Source organism: Papaver somniferum, chromosome 1 (assembly GCF_003573695.1).
Source record: "Papaver somniferum cultivar HN1 chromosome 1, ASM357369v1, whole genome shotgun sequence".
Lineage (NCBI taxonomy): Eukaryota > Viridiplantae > Streptophyta > Magnoliopsida > Ranunculales > Papaveraceae > Papaver > Papaver somniferum.
Window position 1 is genome coordinate 129,920,651 of NC_039358.1, and position 20,288 is coordinate 129,940,938.

Genomic DNA, 20,288 nt, shown 5'->3' on the forward strand with positions numbered 1-20,288 from the left:
ATAATCATTTGAATGTTATTGTGATTATGTATGGGTATAAGGTGAGGATTTCATCCTAGGGAACAATGTTATACATGTTTTCTAAGGAAGTAAGTTCATAAACTTGTTTATGAATCGAAAAGGAAATTGCCAGGTGTTATTGGTTTTGTTATTCATTGCATATCTTATGAACAACAATATGTGTGATTGAGTATAACGGCTCACAACTTGTTTGTGTTCTTGGTAGAACTATTCACAAAGGCCTGACTTATTTATTGGTATGACTTTTATTAGTGAAACCGATCTTAAGTAATCACCTGAGATGGTATGATCGGGTTTGTAATTTTATGTCTGACCAAATATGGGAAAGGGGAACCGATCCTAGTAAGAGGTGCAGTACATCACAAAAGGGAACCGATCCTTGTATGGGATGCAGCAAGGTTTATAGCAGAAAGGAGAACCGATCATATGAACATGTGCAACACGTTTTTAGGCAAAAGGGAACGGATCCTATGGACATGTGCATCACATATAAGTTAGATACCATATATATATGGGGAACAGATCCTAGTACCTAGTCAACCGAAATTTGGAAAGCTAGTGTGACTATGCACAATACTCACATGGAAGGTAGAACTGAAACTTGTTTTGGTAGAAGCGTTAAACCCATGATTTTGATTGAATGTTATTTGATCAATCGCATAGTTCTTGAAAGTCAGATGACCCATATCTAAACTTGTTTGGAAGTGTGGAAAATCGGTTTCAAGGTTGTAAGTGTGAAAGAGAACTTACAAAGTAAGGATGTCGACATACTTTGAACACGTGCTATGAATGTTTACTATTTAATTGTTCAAAGTTATTCCTTAATAGCTAAGGGAAGAGAATCCCAGGATCGAAACATAAATAAGTTAAGAATATTTTAATTAAGGTATTTAACTTCATTTTGTAGGGAAATAAGAATTAGTAATGTGCATTTACTAATTAGAGATTTTCCAATAGATTTCGATCATTATTTTTGGACAGAGCATTTTCAGGAATTATGAAAACCGAATTTGTGCTTTAATGATTATCTTGAGAATATTTTCGGTTTTGGAAATTCCTTGGTGTCCAAACTTCCTTGTCTATAAATACTTGAAGTTTTCCTTTCTAGCAAACTAATCGTTTGTAACAACAAGCTTCCTCTTTGTTGTGTTGTTACTGGTGTAGCCGCCTATTCAGAGAGGAGAGTAACCTAATTAGGCGAAATCTCTTACGCGCTTAGTTTAAAGTCTTCTTTGGGATTGAGAAGCTCTAGCGTGTACCGTTGGTGGGAAACTAGATAATTGCAGTTTATCTTTTGTTTTCATTGATTTGATTGACTAACGGTGGATGAAACCTGATTGCACCTAGTTTGTTTATGCTTGAGAATCTTCTCTTCTGATATAAGATTCACTCAAACTAGTTCAGAGTTTCGACAAGGATCTTTAGACTGTTGTTAGTTCTAAAGACGATCTTGTGATAATCCATTCTTAACAGACTCCGTTCTGTGCGTGATTGATCACAAGAGATTCAAGTGATTGTGTACGGGTTTTTATTAAAGATTTAAGAAGATTTGAAGACAAAGAAGATATTGAAGATCTGACTTGGGTTTATAATATTTGGTGTGCACAATACTTGTTTCGGTAAAAGAGGATCCAATTAATAATCAGTTTATCCTTGTGATAGATTGGGTTGATTAATTGAGTAGATCGGCATCAACACAATTCTTTGGATTAAGAGTGTTGTTGGCTTAATATTAAACTATTACTTCGGTAATTGAACATAAGATAGATTTAAGGACCTGGCGAAGGAGTTTATGTTAAGATAAACGGGAGAGTCTTTGTCCGACTCATATCACTTGGTTGAAGAGAGTTGATACCAAACAGATTTGTTGTTACTTTACTGTTTGGAATACGAACCAAAGGAATTGTTCCAAGTACGTGACTTATTTATAAGTTGGAGGCGTGGGAATACAGACAGAACTAGGTGAACTATAGGTTTAGTTGCTTGGTATAAACTATACGAAGTTATGTGTAATTTTGTGTAGCGGCTTAATCCTGAGAGTATTCAATTATGGACAAGGTCCCGGGGTTTTTCTGCATTTGCGATTTCCTCGTTAACAAAATCTTGTTGTGTCATTTAATTTATATTTCCGCATTATAATTGTTTTATTATAATTAAAATAAATTACACAAACGTTAATTCCTATTTACTTGATAAGTGAATCCTATTGTGTTTGGTTAAGTCCAAACCTTTTTTATCAAGTAACATACTCCGTTGTTGTATTGTCTCGATCTCGTATCCATAGACGATCACACGAAGTGTGAACCGATTAGTTGTATTGTCTCGACTATGTCCATAGACAATCAATTTCGGAGAAAAGACTTATAGGTAGGAAAAGTTTTAGCTTGAGGTATATTTGGGTACCCTCGCCTTTTCAATTGGTATCAGAGCAGGCAAACACGAAAAGATCTAACAATCCGTGTTTGATGCGATCCAACCTATAAGACATGGGTCAAAGTAAAGTTAAGCGAGAGCGAAAACTAAAGAAAGACTTAGTTAACGTATCGCAAGACGTTGAAAGTTTTGATTTTAAGAAATGCTTAAAAGGAGCTTCTTCATCAAGTTCTACTTGCTCTTCTGAGAATAAGTCTGAATGTAGACGAGACTAAGTTAAGCCCTGTATTCGAAATTAATGATTCAGACTCTGAAAAAATGTCTTTTTGATAACGAGAATTTTTTGAGTTCTATGCTTGAGATTTCTGATGAAAGATCAAGTGTAAAAACATCTGAACTAAAGGAATTGAGCAAACAATTTCTTTTTTGTTCTAAGGAACTTCTTTCAGCACTTGAAAGAGAACGAGATTTAACTTTAAAGTTTGAAAATCTCGATGAAGAGCATAACTTGCTGAAAGAAAAATTCGCACAACAAATACAGAGTCTTAAAGAGAAAGTATGTGTTAGTCTTTCTCAAACAGAGTTATTTAAGAAAGAACATGACGCGGCTCTTGAAAAAGTTCATTTGTTGGAAGAGAAACTTGTTGAATCTGATGCAAGGATTAAATCTCAACAAAAGAGTTTTGAAGAGAAAGAAGGTGTATATCTCTCACGAGAAAAACATCTTGAGGATGATCTAGCTGGTGCTATTGATAAAATCAAGATGTTGGAAGAAGAAATTTTGGACCTTAAAAAGTTCAATGTTAGCTCAACCAATTTAACCTCAATGTTAGAAGCAAGCAGAAATCATCGTGACACACGAGGATTGGGCTATAAGGGAATAGATGCTTCAAATATTAAGAAAGAGGTAAAATTTATTAAAGCTACTAATTCTTCACAACCAGAGGCTTCCACTGATGAAAATGATGCTCATATTTCTTGTAAAGAAGAAAAATCTGTCAAGCCTAAGAATAGTGTTCAAATCAAAGAAAGCATTTCTACTAATGCGAAAAAAGCAACAACGTTGAACAAAGATAAGAAGAAGAAGAAGAAAACTCGTCGAGCTCCAATGGAAGAGGATCCACAAAAAAGTAACATTAAAACTCATACTTCGTATATGTATACTAAGCATTTTTATTATTGTGGTAATAAAGGACACTTGCAATGGGGATGCAAAGTTCGTAAGATGCAAGATGAACTTTCTTTTGTATCAAATGAATTGGATAAGTTTTCTCCTCATAAGAACTCAGATCGATATTGTCCTAAGTTTAGGCAAAATAATTATTATAATGATAGTTCAAATTTTGCATATCACTCGACAAAGTCATCTCATAAAAGACCCGAATATAGAAAGAGAGATAACTTTGTAAATGCAAAGACAAGATCTGATGTTCCAAATTGGAAAAAGGGTGTTTCGCAAAATACTCAAAAGGACAATGATCCTAATGGCATGAAGGAGAAGGATTCTCCTGCAAAACCTAACTCTAAATGGGTCTCGAAGTCTTCTATAGCCAAGAAGGGAACAAAAGTTAGTCACAAGAATGACTCTCAGTTGTTAATTGTTGGTGACAATAATTACAAGAGTCTTCTTGAAAGGCTAAAGAAAGATATTATGTTTGAAATCTCTTGTACTAGTAAAGGTTGTGATAATGACACTCTTCATCACAAGTCAAAGAAGAAAAACAAGAGATGGAACAAGAGAAAACAAACCAAGCAAGAGGTCAAGAATGATGATTCTGTCTTAGTCACTCATGAAGAACAAGACAAGGATCAACTCAACACAACCTAGTTGTGTTAGAATGTGCATACTCACCTTGGTGCTCATTTTTTTAAAGGTGAGGAAGCACATGAAACTGATCACATGATCTCTCGGTTTTTATATGACTAATTAACATCTTTAGGAGATTTCTTTTCTTCTATACTCATACTTTCTCTATATATATTTGAGATTTTGATAGAAACGGTAATTATGAGTTTATGATGTTGATATCTACTGATCATATATGTGTAGCTCTTGTTTTTACGGTTAAAACGAGCCAAAAATCACTGAATTCGGACATCGTATGTAAAAGTTATGTCGAAAACAGTTTAGTGTTGTGATCTGTCACAAGTAACTCTTGGGAACCGATCCTAGTACCCTGTCATGGTGAGGGAACCTATCCTAGTACCATGTCATAGTGTGGGAACCGATCCTAGTGAGAGGTCCCCATACGAAGAAGTGTAAAACTGTTTTGCGCATAACTTCTTCGTCCGAACTCGGAATGACCTCATTCTTTTTGCGATAGTTTCGCTATTCAATTCCATACAAGATGGAGGTAATTGAAATACTTGATTGTATGTTTAATATTTATGGTGTATTGCAAATTGATTTATGGGATGTTTGATTTCGGTTTTACTACCTTAATATTCGATCTCATATGTTGTGAACCCTTGTGGTTTGGGTGACTTTTTGATTTAGCAGGATTAAGTTCTAGCCCATGTTGGTAGGCTTTATCAAAGAATCATGAGGGGTTCTGGTAGAAAAAATATGTGAAAAAGTCACAATATGTTGAATCGGTTTTGGTTTAGCATAAAAGCATATGTGTTTCGACGGTTTTCAACTTTTGCTTGCAATTGTTAAAACCGATTTTCAACTTTTCTCTGGTAAAGGTTGGTTGTTGTTATTCTTTTGTTTTTGCATAAGGATGACAACATGATGATATTTCGATATCAATTCTCCCTGGACGAAGATGCAAACATATTGGAGAAGTGGATGCGAAATTTGAGGTAACAATCTTGTTAGTTAATTGTTTTCCTGTTTAAGAAAAGTCTGAGTTTATATTATATATATTTATGTTTTTGATTAACAAAATTTCGGTTCAATTGATGTTTATTCCATGACGTGTGTGTGGATGTGTGTGATTCAATTGGTTCCGGTTAAGAAAAACTATTGTTATCTTGCTTTATTGTGTGGTATCAATTGTTTAGGCTTACAAAATTTCGGTGCATTTGCGGTGCTTTTAATGTCTATGTTGTTTCAATTTCTTCCGGTTGAGGTGAATAATTATGCAAGTTGATTTATGTTGGTCTGTATGAATTATTTATGGCTTAATGAAATAAAAGGTGTACGGGATGAGTTGTTTAGTCCAATTCGATTCCGGATAAGAGAAACTAAGTTAATTCTGATCTTAGTTAGACTTATCGAAGTGAGGTTTCGGTTATTCAAGTCTAATCGAATGCCTTAACAAGAAATGCTAGTTAACTAACCTAGTACTTGTCTTGTTTAAAATTTAAAGGTATAAGTTTATGGATAATTAGAACCTGATGAGAAAAATAGAGTTATCTTTATTTTGGTCTTATCGAATTAAGCGGTTGTTTTTGAACAATCGGTTTAGCAAAGGGACTAAGGTGCTTAGTTGTTTTTGTTTTGCTAAACTAAATTGGAAAAATTGTTTCTGACAATTGTTTCCTTGGTAACATAGCAAAATAAAACTACTTGTAGTTTCGGTTTTGATATTGGTTATCAGAACATGATGTGTGGAAGCCTCGTGCCTAACACTACAAGTTGCAAGTCTATTTTGAGATTTGTAAGATTCTTTTTGTGTTGTCCTTTATTTTTTCGTTTCTTTGTCATTTTGTGAAAAAATGGGGAGAAATATATGGAATAAACAAGTGATACTGGCATTGATTTTATATTGATCGGTATCGCTAAGGAAAAGAACATTGGTGCTTGAACGTTTATCTAACGAAAGAGTGAAAGCACAGACTAAGGGGGAGTAACATGTCATATAAATTGGTATAACAAAGACGTGTGGATTGAATATCTACCTGTCTTCCTTAGGGGGAGTATTTGCTTTGTTATTATAATGTCAACAACGGCATTTTCGAGGATTGAATGTAAGCAGTTTACTGTGCTGTTGAATTCGGAAATCAAGCGTATGTGTAATGAATTCTTGTAATTTGTTTATCCATATGATGTAAGAGTTTTGTCACTAAAATTGACAAATGGGGAGATTGTTAGAGCATGGCTCGGTTGAACCCACCAAACGTTGGTATGTCAAGTTTGGTTGTCATATTTTAGTGAATCAAAACTCATGTTAAGAGTCACTTGATTATGTACTAGAGTCAACTTCGTATAGGTTAGCTTGAAAGTATTAGGATATGAGACATTACAAGTATTGCGAAGTCTTGAAGATGTGAAGAAGCAAGGAGCTACAACGACAACAATCATCCTTCCACTTGAGGTTAGTGATATTTGACTTGAACTGTTTCATTCCCTAACGTATCTTTCAAGTCGTGCATATTGAAAACAAAACTGCGAAGCATACTTGAACTCTCTAGATAGACATAGTATTAAGGAATACAATACGAGGTTTATTGCTTAACCATTAAACTTTGTAGATAAGACATCGCCATAATCATTTGAATGCTATTGTGATTATGTATGGGTATGAGGTGAAGATTTCATTCTAGGGAACAATGTTCTACATGTGTTCTAAGGAAGTAAGTTCATAAACTTGTTTGTGAACCGAAAAAGAAATTTCCAGGTGTTATAAGTTTTGTTATTCATTGCATATCTTATGAGAAACCAATATGTGTGATTGAGTATAACCGCTCACAACTTGTTTTTGTTCTTGGTAGAACTATTCACAAAGGCCTGACTTATTTATTGGTATGACTTTTATTAGTGAAACCGATCTTAAGTAATCACATGAGATGCTATGATCAGGTTTGTGATTTTATGTCTGACCAAATATGGGAAAGGGGAACCAATCCTAGTAAGAGGTGCAGTACATTATAAAAGGGAACCGATCCTTGTATGGGGTGAAAAAAGGTTTATAGCAGAAAAGGGAACCGATCCTATGGACATGTGCAACACGTTTTTATGCAAAGGGGAACCGATCCTATGGACATGTGCAATACATATAAGTTAGATACCATATATATGCGGGGAACCGATCCTAGTACCTAGTCAACCGAATTTTGGAAAGCTAGTATGACTATGCACAATACTCACATGGAAGGTAGAACCGAAACTTGTTTTGGTAGAAGCGTTAAACTCATGATTGTGATTGAATGTTATTTGATCAATCACATAGTTCTTGAAAGTCATATGAACCAATTATAAACTTGTTTGGAAGTGTGGCAAATCGGTTTCAAGGTTGTAAGTGTGAAAGAGAACTTACAAAGTAAGGATGTCGACATACTTTGAACACGTGCTATGAATGTTTATTTCTTTAATTGTTCAAAGTTATTCCTTAATAGCTAAGGGAAGAGAATCCTAGGATCGAAACATAAGTAAGTTAAAAATCTTTTAATTAAGGTTATTATTTTCATTTTGTAGGGAAATATAAGAATTAGTAATGTGCATTTACTAATTAGATTTTCCGAGAGATTTCCATCATTATTTTTGGGCAGAGCATTTCCAGGAATTATGGAAACAGAATTTGTGCTTTAATGAATATCTTGAGAATATTTTCGATTTTGGAAATTCCTTGGTGTCCAAACTTTCTTGTCTATAAACACTTGAAGTTTGCCTTTCTAGCAAACTAATCCTTCGTAATAACAGACTTCCTCTTTTGTTGTTGTTACTGGTGTAGCCGCCTATTCAGAGAGGAGAGTAACCTAATTACGCGAAATATCTTACGACCGCTTAGTTTAAAGTCTTCTTTGGGATTGAGAAGCTCTAGCGTGTACCGTTGGTGGGAAACTAGATAATTGCGGTTTATCTTTTGTTTTCGATTGATTTGATTGACTAACGGTGGTTGAAATCTGATTGCACCTAGTTTTTTTATGCTTGAGAATTTTCTCTTTTAATATATGATTCACTCAAACTAGTTCATATTTTCGACATGGATCTTTAGACTGTTGTTAGTTCTTAAGACGATCTTATGATAATCCATTATTAACAGACTTCGTTCTGTGCGTGATTGATCACAAGAGATACAAGTGATTCTGTGCATGTTTTTATTGAAGATTTAAGAAGATTTGAAGACAAAGAAGATATTGAAGATCTGACTTGGGTTTATAATCTTTGGAGTGCACAATTCTTTTTTCGGTAAAAGAGGATCCAATTAATAATCGGTTTATCCTTGTGATATATTGGATTGATTAATTGAGTATATCGGCATCAACACAATTCTTTGGATTAAGAGTGTTGTTGGCTTAATCTTAAACGATTACTTCGGTAATTGAACATAAGATAAATCTAAGGACCTGACGAAGGATTTTATGTTAAGATAAACGGAAGAGCCTTTGTCCGACTCATATCACTTGGTTGAAGAGAGTTGATACCAAACATAATTTGTTGTTCCTTTACTGTTTGGAATACGAACCAAAGGAATTGTTCTAAGTAGGTAACTTATTTATAAGTTGGAGGCGTGGGAATACAGACGGAACTAGGTGAACTATAGGTTTAGTTGTTTGGTCTCAACTATACGAAGTTAGGTGTAATTTTGTGTAGCGGCTTAATCCTGAGAGTATTCAATTCTGGACAAGGCCCCGGGGTTTTTCTGCATTTGCGGTTTCCTCGTTAACAAAATCTTGTTGTGTCATTTACTTTATATTTCCGCATTATAATTGTTTTATTATAATTAAAGTAAATTACACAAACGTTAATTCCTATTTACTTGATAAGTGAATCCTATTGTGTTTGGTTAAGTCTGAACATTTTTATCAAGTAACATACTTCGTTGTTGTATTGTCTCGATCTCGTATCCATAGACGATCACACGAACTGTGAACCGATTAGTTTTATTGTCTCGACTCTGTCCTTAGACAATCACTTTCGGAGAAAGGACTTATAGGTAGGAAAAGTTTTAGCTTGAGGTATATTTGGGTACCCTCGCCTTTTCAGTAGCAACTCTTAGTTGTGGTGAGATCAGCTAAGGGAGTCAAGTGCGTAATATCCTGCTGGGATCAGAGACGTAAGGAGCGAAACTGTACCTTGAACCAGTGTGAGATAGATTGGGGTTCAGCTACAGTCCAGACCGAAGTTAGTTTGTAGTAGGATAGTGTCTGTAGCGCCTTATTACAGTGTGGTGTTCAATCTGGACTAGGTCCCCGGGTTTTCTGCATTTGCGGTTTCCTCGTTAACAAAACTTCTGGTGTCTGTGTTATTTCTTTTCCGCATTATATTTTGTTATATAATTGAAATATCACAGGTTGTGCATCAATTTTTAAATCCAACCTTTGGTTGTTGATTGATCCTTGAAAATTGGTCTTTGGTACCGTTCAAGTTTTCTCTCTTATATTCAATCGGGCTCACAAATTATTATTTGTTTGATTGCGGATTGAATTGAGAGATTGAGATATAATTCTTTGATATACTTTTCTTAAGATTGAGCCTGAATATCTAGTTGATTCTCTTGAAAGTATATTTGAGTTAGTCCATACAGATTGCTAAGCGAAATATTGGTTGTGGTTGTTAGACCCCCGCTTTTTCAAGAGGGAAGAAAGAAGAAATGATGTTTGGATTTAAATCCAACCATTTTGGATGTTGTTCTTCTTGAAAAAAAGACGCTCTTATATGAAATAAGAGTAATTTTCCTGATAACTTATCATTTTTTTTTCGAGTGAAAAGGTTATATTAAAATAAAAATGGAAAAACTGTCAAGTACAAATGAAATCCGGCCCGAGTCTCAAACGTCCGAGATTGAAATGCAGAAAACTTAAGCACTCTGCATTATAAACATGACTCAACAAACATCATAAAATCAATACAAGACTGCCTCAGACGAAACTGAATTCGAATGAACTCTGCAAGCCTAACACCAAAGGTTGCACAACACAACAGAGGCTGTAGAGCCATGGATTGCAGACCTGAGAGATAAGCACAAGATCTTTACAACACACTTCATGATAACAAGTAAGAGATTGCAGGTCTCTGCAATACACTGACAGTGAAGAACGCAAGTAAAGTAGTACCCCCTCCATCTTAGGAATGAATGACAGTCTCCCAGTTATGGAGAATTGAAGAACCATCCATGAATTTGAAGGTGCCCAAGTTGCATCACCAAACGACGGTAGTTTGCTTGACTAATGCAGTCGTTTTCATAAACCGATCCATGTCTTCCTCCTCCAAATATCATGTTGTTTCTTTTAGACCATAAACTCCAAAGAATTACGTAATGAATAATCTCCCAAACCTCCCGGCATCTCCCTGTTAATACATTCCAACTCCAAGCATTGAAAAGCTGATGCACACTACTTGGCATAGGCCATGAGATCCGAAAAGCTTTCATAAAGTAATTCCAAACCTCGAAAGAATATGTACAACTCAGAAACAAATGGTCCGCAGTTTCCATTTCTGAATTACACAAAACACATACCTCGTTTTCAAGATTAATCCCTCTATGTCGCAGCATATCTCTTGTATGAAGTGAATGGTTAAAGACATCTAGCCCAAAGCATGAAGAAAACCTTGTGCGGAATATTATTGCGCCACAAATACTTCTCAAAGCTACGTTCCGATGTATTTACCGTGAATAGTTCACGACAAATAACTTATCATCTTGCAGAGAGTAATCAAGAGAATCCCTTATCGATCTCCACAAAAATTAGACTTATATTAACAAACCACAAATAAAACTTCACTAGTAGCTAAAATCCCACGAAGAAGGAAAGGCTAGAATCCCACGTAAAGGGAAAGCGAGAATCGCTATGAACGAAAAACTAGAAAGTAAAAGACCTATATCTAAGCTATAAAAAAATATAAACCTAAGTTTAATGAAAACAACTATAATTACTAAAACTTAATATGTTTGTGATCTGATATATTTTTTCATCGGATTAATTAGAAAAAAATTGTATCGAATGATGGACAGGTCCGTGTTACACGTTTGGGGTGCCTTAGGCGAACTTGGAATTTGGGTTTTTTACGGGAGTTAAAATTTTGAATCATAGGAAGATAAATTTTATATCATTTCACGTGATAACTTGAATTAGGCTACGAGCCCTTTTGATTAGATTTTGGGTTATAAGCTGAAAATTTGGAATAAAATACCCCCCAAACTGGTTGGTGTTTTCAAAAAATAAGATTTTAATAACAGTTATAGCTGTTACAAACTATTTGGTAACGACTAAAACTGTTACAAACTATCTGCAATGCAAATAAGTGTAACAAAACACTACTAACACTTATATATGTTTCAAATTGGTTATTGGTAGTTTTTTTTTTTCGCGGGTGGATCGCCTAGTCTGCTTAGCCCCTAAGACGGCCCTAATGGTGGATCATGTCTCAACGATCCAAACTCACCCTCATGTATGCAGGGTGTTACCTTTACTGTTACTGTTATTGCTACCGAGATTCTGCTTACAAGATCCTACCTACGAGATTCTGGTCCTGCTTAATGTCAAGTCATGTATGTTCTATTTCTGTTTCTCTCATGTAACTTTCGTGATTAATCCCTGTTTATCCAATTTTTGTTTTTCTATGAAAAGAGGTAACGGTTTAAAAAATGAAAAAAATACGATAAAATAAAATACTCACTCCTGTTAATGTGCGATTTTATATGCCCATAAATCTCCAAGTGATTATTCCAATAGCAAAGTCAACTAGTCGCTGTCTATGTTGTCAAATCTCACAAAGCACATAGTTGTAATTTTTTGGATAGGTGGTACTTTAAAGGTATTCAACATACACCTATGATAATTATGATTTTGACAAAATTCAGACCAAATGGAATCCACAGGTAAATTATTCGTATCAGGGTTGATTCTGGTTCTAACTTTTTGTCTTTTATATAGGCATAATGAGCTGCATGAAAGGATATCCTAAACAGAAAATGGGCTATATAGCCAAAAATGTATGTTTCCTGGGTCAAATGGACGGGTAAGCTTTCCGTCTGGGTCAAATGACCAAAAGAATCTTTTAATGGGAAGAGACGTTACTGCCCTTCTTCATCTTCTTCAAATGACCAAAAGAATCATTTCTTCTCGTCTTCTTCGCTCGAACACAAATCAGATATGAAAAAAGTGTAAAACAAGCTCTTCTCCATCTCCGCCATCACCACCGTGGAAAATCAAACTCTCTCTTCAAAAAAATTTCATCACCACCACCAGCACCACCACCAATTATCTCCAAAACCCATCTTCAACTGCTCTCCACCGAATCCATTGAGTTATTCTTCTGCTATCGATATTCTCTTTCTCCACCACCACCATCATCAACTATAACCACATCTACCACCACCACCACCATCGACAATACTACAACCACCACCATCATCATCTACATCAAACTACAGCCAACACCACCACCTTCCTCCACCACTGCAACCATCAACAATACTACAACCACCAACATCAACATCCACAGCAATTACAACCAACACCACCACCTTCCTCCACCACCGCAAACATCAACATCATCGTCAAACACCGGCAAACCCTAATTAAATGGAGAGTTCTCAAATTCATTCAAACCAAAATTAGGGTTTTCTCTTCCATCAATTTCACTGGTAAGTTTCTCGATCCTAATTTTTTTTCATGATTTTATTATCAGAATTCATCAATTTCACGCGAATTGATGTTAACTACCTTAATTTTCTGAAATGAATCATTTTTATGAGTGAAAGTTCATTCTTTTTTTTTTCTTCTTGTGTAAATCTAGCTTAAAACATGATTGAAAATGGTTTGGATTAAACTGGTTTCATCTTGGTTTAAGTTTTGTAAAATACAGTTTAAAATTCATTGAATTTTGTTTGTATGTAACTAGTTTCATCTAGGTTAAGCTTATGTAAAATCTAGTCTGAAATTGATTGAATTTGGATGAAATTTGTTTACACATTGATATACCTCAATTTTCATCAGAATACCCTTGGTGAAACCAGTTTCATCTAGTTGTGGACTGTAATATATTTGTTTTTTTGTCAAAATATGCAGGATGAAACCCAGTTTCATATAACTTACATATTGATATACCTTAATTTCGTAAGAACACTCAGGATGAAACCAATTTCATCTAGTTGTAAACTGTAATATAATTTTATTTTCGTTAAAATATGCAGGATGAAAACTAGTTTCATATAGTTTATTCATTGATATACCATTTTCGTCAGAATACCCTTGGTGAAACCAGTTTCATCTAGTTATGGACTGTAATATATTTGTTTTTTGTCAAAATATGCAGGATGAAACCCAGTTTCATATAACTTACATATTGATATACTTTAATTTCGTAAGAATACGAAGGATGAAACTAATTTCATCTAGTTGTAAACTGTAATATAATTTTATTTTCGTTAAAATATGCAGGATGAAAACTAGTTTCGTATAGTTATAGACTATGATATAATTGTATTTTCATCGGAATATGCTGGATGAAATCAGTTTCATCTCGTTTTGAAGCGTGGTATACCTGGATTTTCATTACTAGATTACTTAATGCGTTACCCACATGCCATATTACATAAGAAATGTCAACACCATTTCAGTAAATGGCCCTATGTCCTTTCAATATTTCAATTTTATGTTTTACAATTGAGGGCAATTGAAATGAGGGCACCCCCTCTGTACATGTTCTTTTCTTCCTTAAATGGTGATTGTATTTCCTTTTAATTTCCTCTAGGTCCTTCCAGTTGGAAAAGGATTGCTTGGGTGTCGAGTTGTCTCTAAAGGATGAGCTGCAGCTGGTTATGAAGTAGTTGCAGGGGTGATGCTGAAATGAGATTGTTGTGATGTCGAGGATATGAAACTGATGTTGTTGCAGTTAAATGTAATGGCTTGGAGGTGCTTGTACTGGAGTTTGGTTGCAGCTGCAGTTGTTGGATCTGGTGGCAGTAATGGAGCTAATGGGTACTGGTGGTGTTGTTTTGATGATGGAGAAACTGGTTCTAGTGAAGTGTCAGGTGGACTGGTTGGTATTGCAATGGAATGATGCAAGAGATGACATTACAGATGTGCAGGTGATGGCAGTTGTGGTTGGCATGAGGCAGAGATGAAGGATCTGCAATGGATTACGTACTCTGTTTTTTACTCTGTTTCACGTACTCTGTTTTTTGCTCTGTTTCACGCACTCTGTTTTGCTCTGTTTCACGCATTCTGTTTTTTGCTCTGTTTTAATTCGTAAAACAGAGCAATTAATTCTGTTTTTTTTGGTACTCTGTTTTTATTTGATCTGCAATGAATTACGTACTCTGTTTTTATTTGATTACTTTGTTCTTCTCCAACCCAGTAAATATTTGAAGAAGATAGGGACATATTGGTCTGTTCCAATTAATTCATAAAAAATATTCTGGGTGAAATAACCAAATTAGTTATTTAGATAGTATATTTCTGATTTTTGGCTATATAAACAGTATCTAAACATAGAAATCTAGTTCACCCAGAAATTCTTGCTTTTGGTCTTTTTGACCAATTTTGTGTATCCTAAATAGTGTAATGATTTCTCATTTACTTTGTTGAAATCGTGCAACTTTGAGGAGCTCCACACACATTTCTTTGTGTATGCGGGTGGAGGATTGGATTGGATACACCAACGAATAGATATGATTTTATAGTTTGTGAACCGGCCGTGGTATCATAATTGGAAGCCCCGCCAAGTTGAAAAAATAAACAGTTGTACTTGATGTTTTACTTCTGTACTCGATTAAGTAAAGAGTTTGAACTTTGAGAAGAGAGAATATTCAAAATTCAAATCCTGTTATTCTGCCATTGCTAGAAGAATTCAAACCGAACAATCCTATCCATTAGCTTGCGTTCACCAGTGTCCATAAGCGAACAACTAACATCTTCAGGCTCGTCAACGAAGAAAGAAGGTAGCGATCAGGCTAGAGCAAAGAGGTACTGCACTGTTGGGGTATATTTGAATGTAGCTCCAAATTAGTAATACAGTAACTTCCTTTTTTTTTTCTCTTTTGCATAAGCTGCAGACGCACGATCAGGACAGTAGTCCCTGATTTTAGGACGTTCAATGACAGGCAGCAGCAGCAGCACTCAAAAACAATCCAGCAGGGAATGTCAAACATCTTGTACGAACTAACGGAAGCAGTATGAGCAAAAAGAGGAAAAACAACCATTTTTGACTCCATGTGCTGCAAGAGTGCTAGCCCACCAGCCAATAAACTAACTTATACCAAATGTTTTTGATTCCTTAGAAATTTATCAAACTAAATCATAGTGTTCCAACTTAGAACTACCCTATGATCTTGCAAGTTATGACTCCAAAGCAAAGTGATGTAGCTGTTGGGAAAAAACCCAAAATTCTGTGATCTCAAACACTTTAACAATTTGACTCATTTGATTTGCATATCTTTTGGTCCAGTAACTATTCTTGAGAAAAACTATGCTGGCATGTTTTGAGGAAGCCCAAAAATGATGACAAGCGATCATCTTTCAGTATCCTGTCCGGCCATTACTAAAAATAAGAATCCCATGAAAATCGTCGGACTTAACTATGCCTTTCTAAAAACAACAAAGACAAAATTGATTTAGTGCATTAGCTGTTTTCTCTTGTAACATCGTCATGTCATCATGTCAATAAATAAAAATGATTACTTCTGTAAAAAGAAAACAAATTACAACCTGTGATTTTCTAACAAAAAAAACTCCCGACTTTTTCAGTTCCATTGTTAATTTAATTAAGAAAATTAATTGAATTTTCTCTCTGTTATCGTGTGGTGTCTGTCTGTCTTTTTCCTTAAAATATTTTAAATTCTTCACCACCATTGAAAGAATGTCGGAACGACACAACGGTTTATAATTTCTCTTTATTATATAAACCCTAGAGCTTTCTCTCCTTACATCTCACTTATCTTATTTCTAAATAAAACTCTCTCCATCTTTTAATTTTCTTCTTCTGCTTCTGAAATCTTCTTCTCTCGAAAGAAAAAGAACATAGAATATTGTTTATATTTTTTTCAGAGAGAAGAAAAGGGTTCTGTTTGTTTGATCGATAATAAATTAATAATGGGAGCCTGTGCAACAAAACCAAAAGATTTAAAAGATGAAATGAATCAAGCACCTGAACCAATACCAGAAGTGGTCAAGGAAGAAAACCCTGAACAATTGAAGAAAACTGATGATGGAGGAGTAGAAACTACTACTAAAGAGATTATTGATGGTAAAGAGGATAAGAAGGCTGATGATGGAAGCAAAACAGTTTCTCTTAACTCCCTGTTAATGAAGGTATAATCTAATCTAATTTCTCTTGTTTTTGTATTTCGTTTTTCTTGATTTTGTTTCTGATTATCGTCTGCAATGTTACGATCAATGATTTTTTTCACGTACGGCGTGTATTTCAGAGACATCTATTTAGTTTCTTATTATTTGGCAAACAGAAATCGATAAATAAATCCGACTAACTCTTTTCGGATTTCTTGATGAATGAAAATTGGAAAAAAAATCAACTATCTAATCTAAATCTTATCTCTGATCCTTGCAAAAGATGCTTATGTTTTTTTACAAATATTCTACCAATAAAATCTAAAGCTCGTTCTTGGCTCCAAAATATGTATCTTTTCTTGTTTCTTTTTATGTTTACAAAGATGCGGATATTCCCGCCAAACATATTACAGTGGTCCTGCTTTGGATACCTAGACGTGTTTGTCGAGTATCACAAGATTATTAAATTCTGCGCTTTTCTTTGTTTGCATAGTTAATTTACTGACCATGTTTTAGATTTTGATTCTGAATCCCTTGAGTTCTTAATAATTATGGTTTTATAAGCCTAGAACAAGTCCATTGATTAACAATATTCATTAGTGTGCATTTTCAAGGTTGTTGAATCATCTAGCTCGAATATCTTAAAAGTTATCATTCAAATTCAATCGAAATTGTATTAACAAGCTTTTTGACCTTCTTGAATGTTATTGATTCGTCCAGTTCTGCCTTTTAAATCACCATGGGATGTGAAATTTGTTAATGACATATAATAATTACTTCCGTCTTGCAGAGTGAACCAGGAAAAGCAACTGTTGAAAGTGAGAAACCAACCGAGACTGTGTCAATTCCCTCAGTGCCAGTTATTGAAGCCGTTAAAGTAGAAGAAACATCAAAGGTGGAAGTATCCTCAACTGAAACAGAGAAAAAACCTGAATCAGCACCAGTAGTTGTTGAAGCAAAAGAGGAACCTTTGAAGGTTGAATCTGTTGAACCCTTGAAGGATGCTAAGGTTGTAGAGAAGAAGGACGAACCTGTAACTGCCGTTGAGGTCAAAGGAGATGTTGCAGTAAGCAAGTGAATGGGCGTGAGTTGAGAAAAGCATATCTTTTGTTCTTTTGCAGTACCATTAATAGGAAGGATTTGTTTCAATTGTTTGTTTCGAGTACAGGGGTGGGTTTCTTATCTGTCTTTATTCTCTGTTTCCTTCCTCAATTATGACATGACTTATGAGATCATTTGTTTGTTGATTCAATGATGAACATATAATTCCAGATAGTCTTATTTTCATTTGGTTTGGTTAGAAATTCATTTTATTAGCTTTACATGAGGTGCATCCATAATGTCCTTGTTGCCTATATATGCCGTGCTTTATAATGATGCACCATTTTCTTGGTCTGTGAGCTGACTTCGTTTCCTTTGCCATTGCTCCAACGGTTAAAATGGTGAGTGTAATGACATCAAAGTCAGGTGAATGAGCTGACTTCGTTTGTTCAACATCCAGTTTGGCTTTGGGTGAATTGACTAGTTCTTTATAAGCATCTCTACTGTTTAAAAAGTGTTGATTTTCTGGGAAAGAACCAGAATATGAAAAATTCTAGGTTGATTGAGTGGACAAGTACTTCTTAATATTGGTAAACAAATGATTCCTTACATCGTTGAGTACATGTCCTTGTTCTATGATGACGTGCATCTTATTGTTTTTTTTTTGCTAGTTTCTTTGTTGTTTCCAATTTTATGAAGTTGGATTCTTACTCCAAAAATACATAATGAGAGAATTATTGTTTTACCATTCCCTCCTACAGTTAAATATGTAATCAAATCGAAAGCTTTATTCAACATCACAAAATTTGATAATCACATTACAGAGAGGAAATAAATTCACACCGAACTATAGTTCTGTGTATGCAAATATTAAGAACTTGAAGTTCATAAAAATCAAACAAAAGCTCCTGCGGGCTGAACGTTTTCGTTGCTACTAAGAGGTACATAGTCACCATGGTGATACCCATCCAAGTGATCCGCAAGGCTAGACTTGTCGATGTTTTCTTTGTGATGGGATTTGCAGACGAAGTAAATGATAGTTTGGATTACCAGACCAAAGTGAAGGAACATTACCAGCAATACCAGGCAAAAAATACCCAAAATGACTCGACCAACCACAGCCAAACATCCCCCATGGCCATGTACCACCAACGAGCTAAAGACAGATAGTGTACCAGAATAACAGATTTGTAACGTAACATAGGTGAAGAAAGAAATCCAAAGCTTACCCTTAAGTAAGTCCTTCCCCTTCTTCATAGCTTCAATCCCACTAATGTTTTCCAAAATCGCTGTTACGCTGGCCAAGTACCAAACAAGGCTGATGTACATGGCACCAATCAGGTAAGGGATAAAGATAAATACCATGAGTATCACCGAAAGAATGATGCCGGCGGTTGATTTCACATCGAATTTGAAAGAAAATACTTGAGACAAGACTAAAAATAAAAGTGCCAACAAAAAGATCACAAGAGCCATGATAAAGTTGTACACAATCACGATCAAGAAGTTCCACAAGAAAGTGACCATAAGTCTTTTCCAAACTTTAGGAACTGCACCCCTGACTTTTTTGAAAGTGATATCTTTGGTAGAATATATACAAGCTATCGTGTAAACAACAGCGGATGTTGAGAGCAGGGAGAGAACACAGATAAAGATCCAGCAGATGACTTTTGATGCATAGAGAATTATAATTTCCGAAGAAATATGAGCTTGGAGGATGTTTGCATAACTGGAATTTCCAGTTTGGTATTCATCTATTATCTGGTTGAATTTAATCTTGTTGGCAAGCAGTGCAGATATTTCTATTTGAACTAGGAAAATGATAGCTAAAGGAAGGATTAGAGTGAAGGCAATGTGTGAAAAGATCTTTTTCCATGACACTGTGACCTTGTAAGCTTCTCTATAGATGGCGCAGATCCCCATGGATTCAAATTCTTCTGAATTCCTATCCATGATTATTGAGCTTGGAAAAGAGAAAGAAAAGCTAGTTAGCAAATGAAGATGAATGTAGGAGGAAATATATAGGACGGAGCAATTTGGGATGACCGATTTAATTATGCAATTGGAGTACTTGAATCTAAGAGATAGGAAGAAGTTTGAGCAATTGACTTTGTATGTCAGTCACATCCCTTCTTAATAGGAAAGAGCACAAGCTCCACCGTATTTTAATGTTTAGAACGCGTATCGAAGTTTGACTTCCCATGGTGGCTCCTATTTATCTAATTTCATATGCATTATCAAAGAAATTCACCTTCATTGTAGGGAGAGGCACATAGTTAAAAAAACACAAAATTGGTTAAAAAGATCAAAATCAATAATTTCTGGGTGAAAAAGACATTTAGATTTTGATATTGTTTAAATTGATAAAAATTTAAAAATAGCCAGGATGTAAACAGTTTCATCATACCCATTTTCAAATACTTTTTGGTATTTTTAATTTACATCAGGATGCATCCATCCTTGCTATTTTTTAAATTTAAGTCAGGATGAATCCAGTTTCATTCTTGCTATTTTTTTGGTGTCCATTTCACCCATACAATTTTTTACTCGTCCATTTGAACCATGTTTTAAATATATTTGGACAAATGACCCATTTTCCGATAAAAAAATCATGGCAGAATTTCATTTGGTTTTAGAATCTGATTTTGTTAGCTTTATATTGTTATGACTCTCAGATAATTCGTAGGCATTCGCACATTTCTAATTGTACTTGGAAGATTATGGTTGCAACA

The 20,288-nt window shown here is 34.9% G+C and overlaps 2 protein-coding genes across 2 annotated transcripts; one reads left to right on the top strand and one right to left on the bottom strand.

Moving 5' to 3' along the window:
* Window positions 1-16,153: 16,153 nt before the first annotated feature.
* Window positions 16,154-17,802, top strand: LOC113300440 (titin-like). The gene is made up of 2 exons (XM_026549660.1): window positions 16,154-16,539; window positions 17,306-17,802. The coding sequence occupies exons 1-2, from the start codon at window positions 16,321-16,323 to the stop codon at window positions 17,591-17,593; spliced, it is 507 nt and encodes a 168-aa protein (XP_026405445.1). The 5' UTR covers window positions 16,154-16,320; the 3' UTR covers window positions 17,594-17,802.
* Window positions 17,803-18,450: 648 nt separating this feature from the next.
* On the bottom strand, window positions 18,451-19,509 carry LOC113350730. Its single transcript, XM_026594854.1, has one exon. The coding sequence runs from the start codon at window positions 19,507-19,509 to the stop codon at window positions 18,451-18,453; it is 1,059 nt and encodes a 352-aa protein (XP_026450639.1).
* Window positions 19,510-20,288: the final 779 nt, after the last annotated feature.

What these genes read in the sequence shown, in the direction of transcription:
- LOC113300440 (XM_026549660.1), top strand. Translation starts at nt 16,321, where the DNA reads ATGGGAGCCTGTGCAACAAAACCAAAAGATTTAAAAGATGAAATGAAT. An exon ending in TTAACTCCCTGTTAATGAAG is followed by an intron (nt 16,540 to 17,305) that starts GTATAATCTAAT and finishes TCCGTCTTGCAG; the next exon opens with AGTGAACCAGGAAAAGCAAC.
- LOC113350730 (XM_026594854.1), bottom strand. Translation starts at nt 19,509, where the DNA reads ATGGATAGGAATTCAGAAGAATTTGAATCCATGGGGATCTGCGCCATC.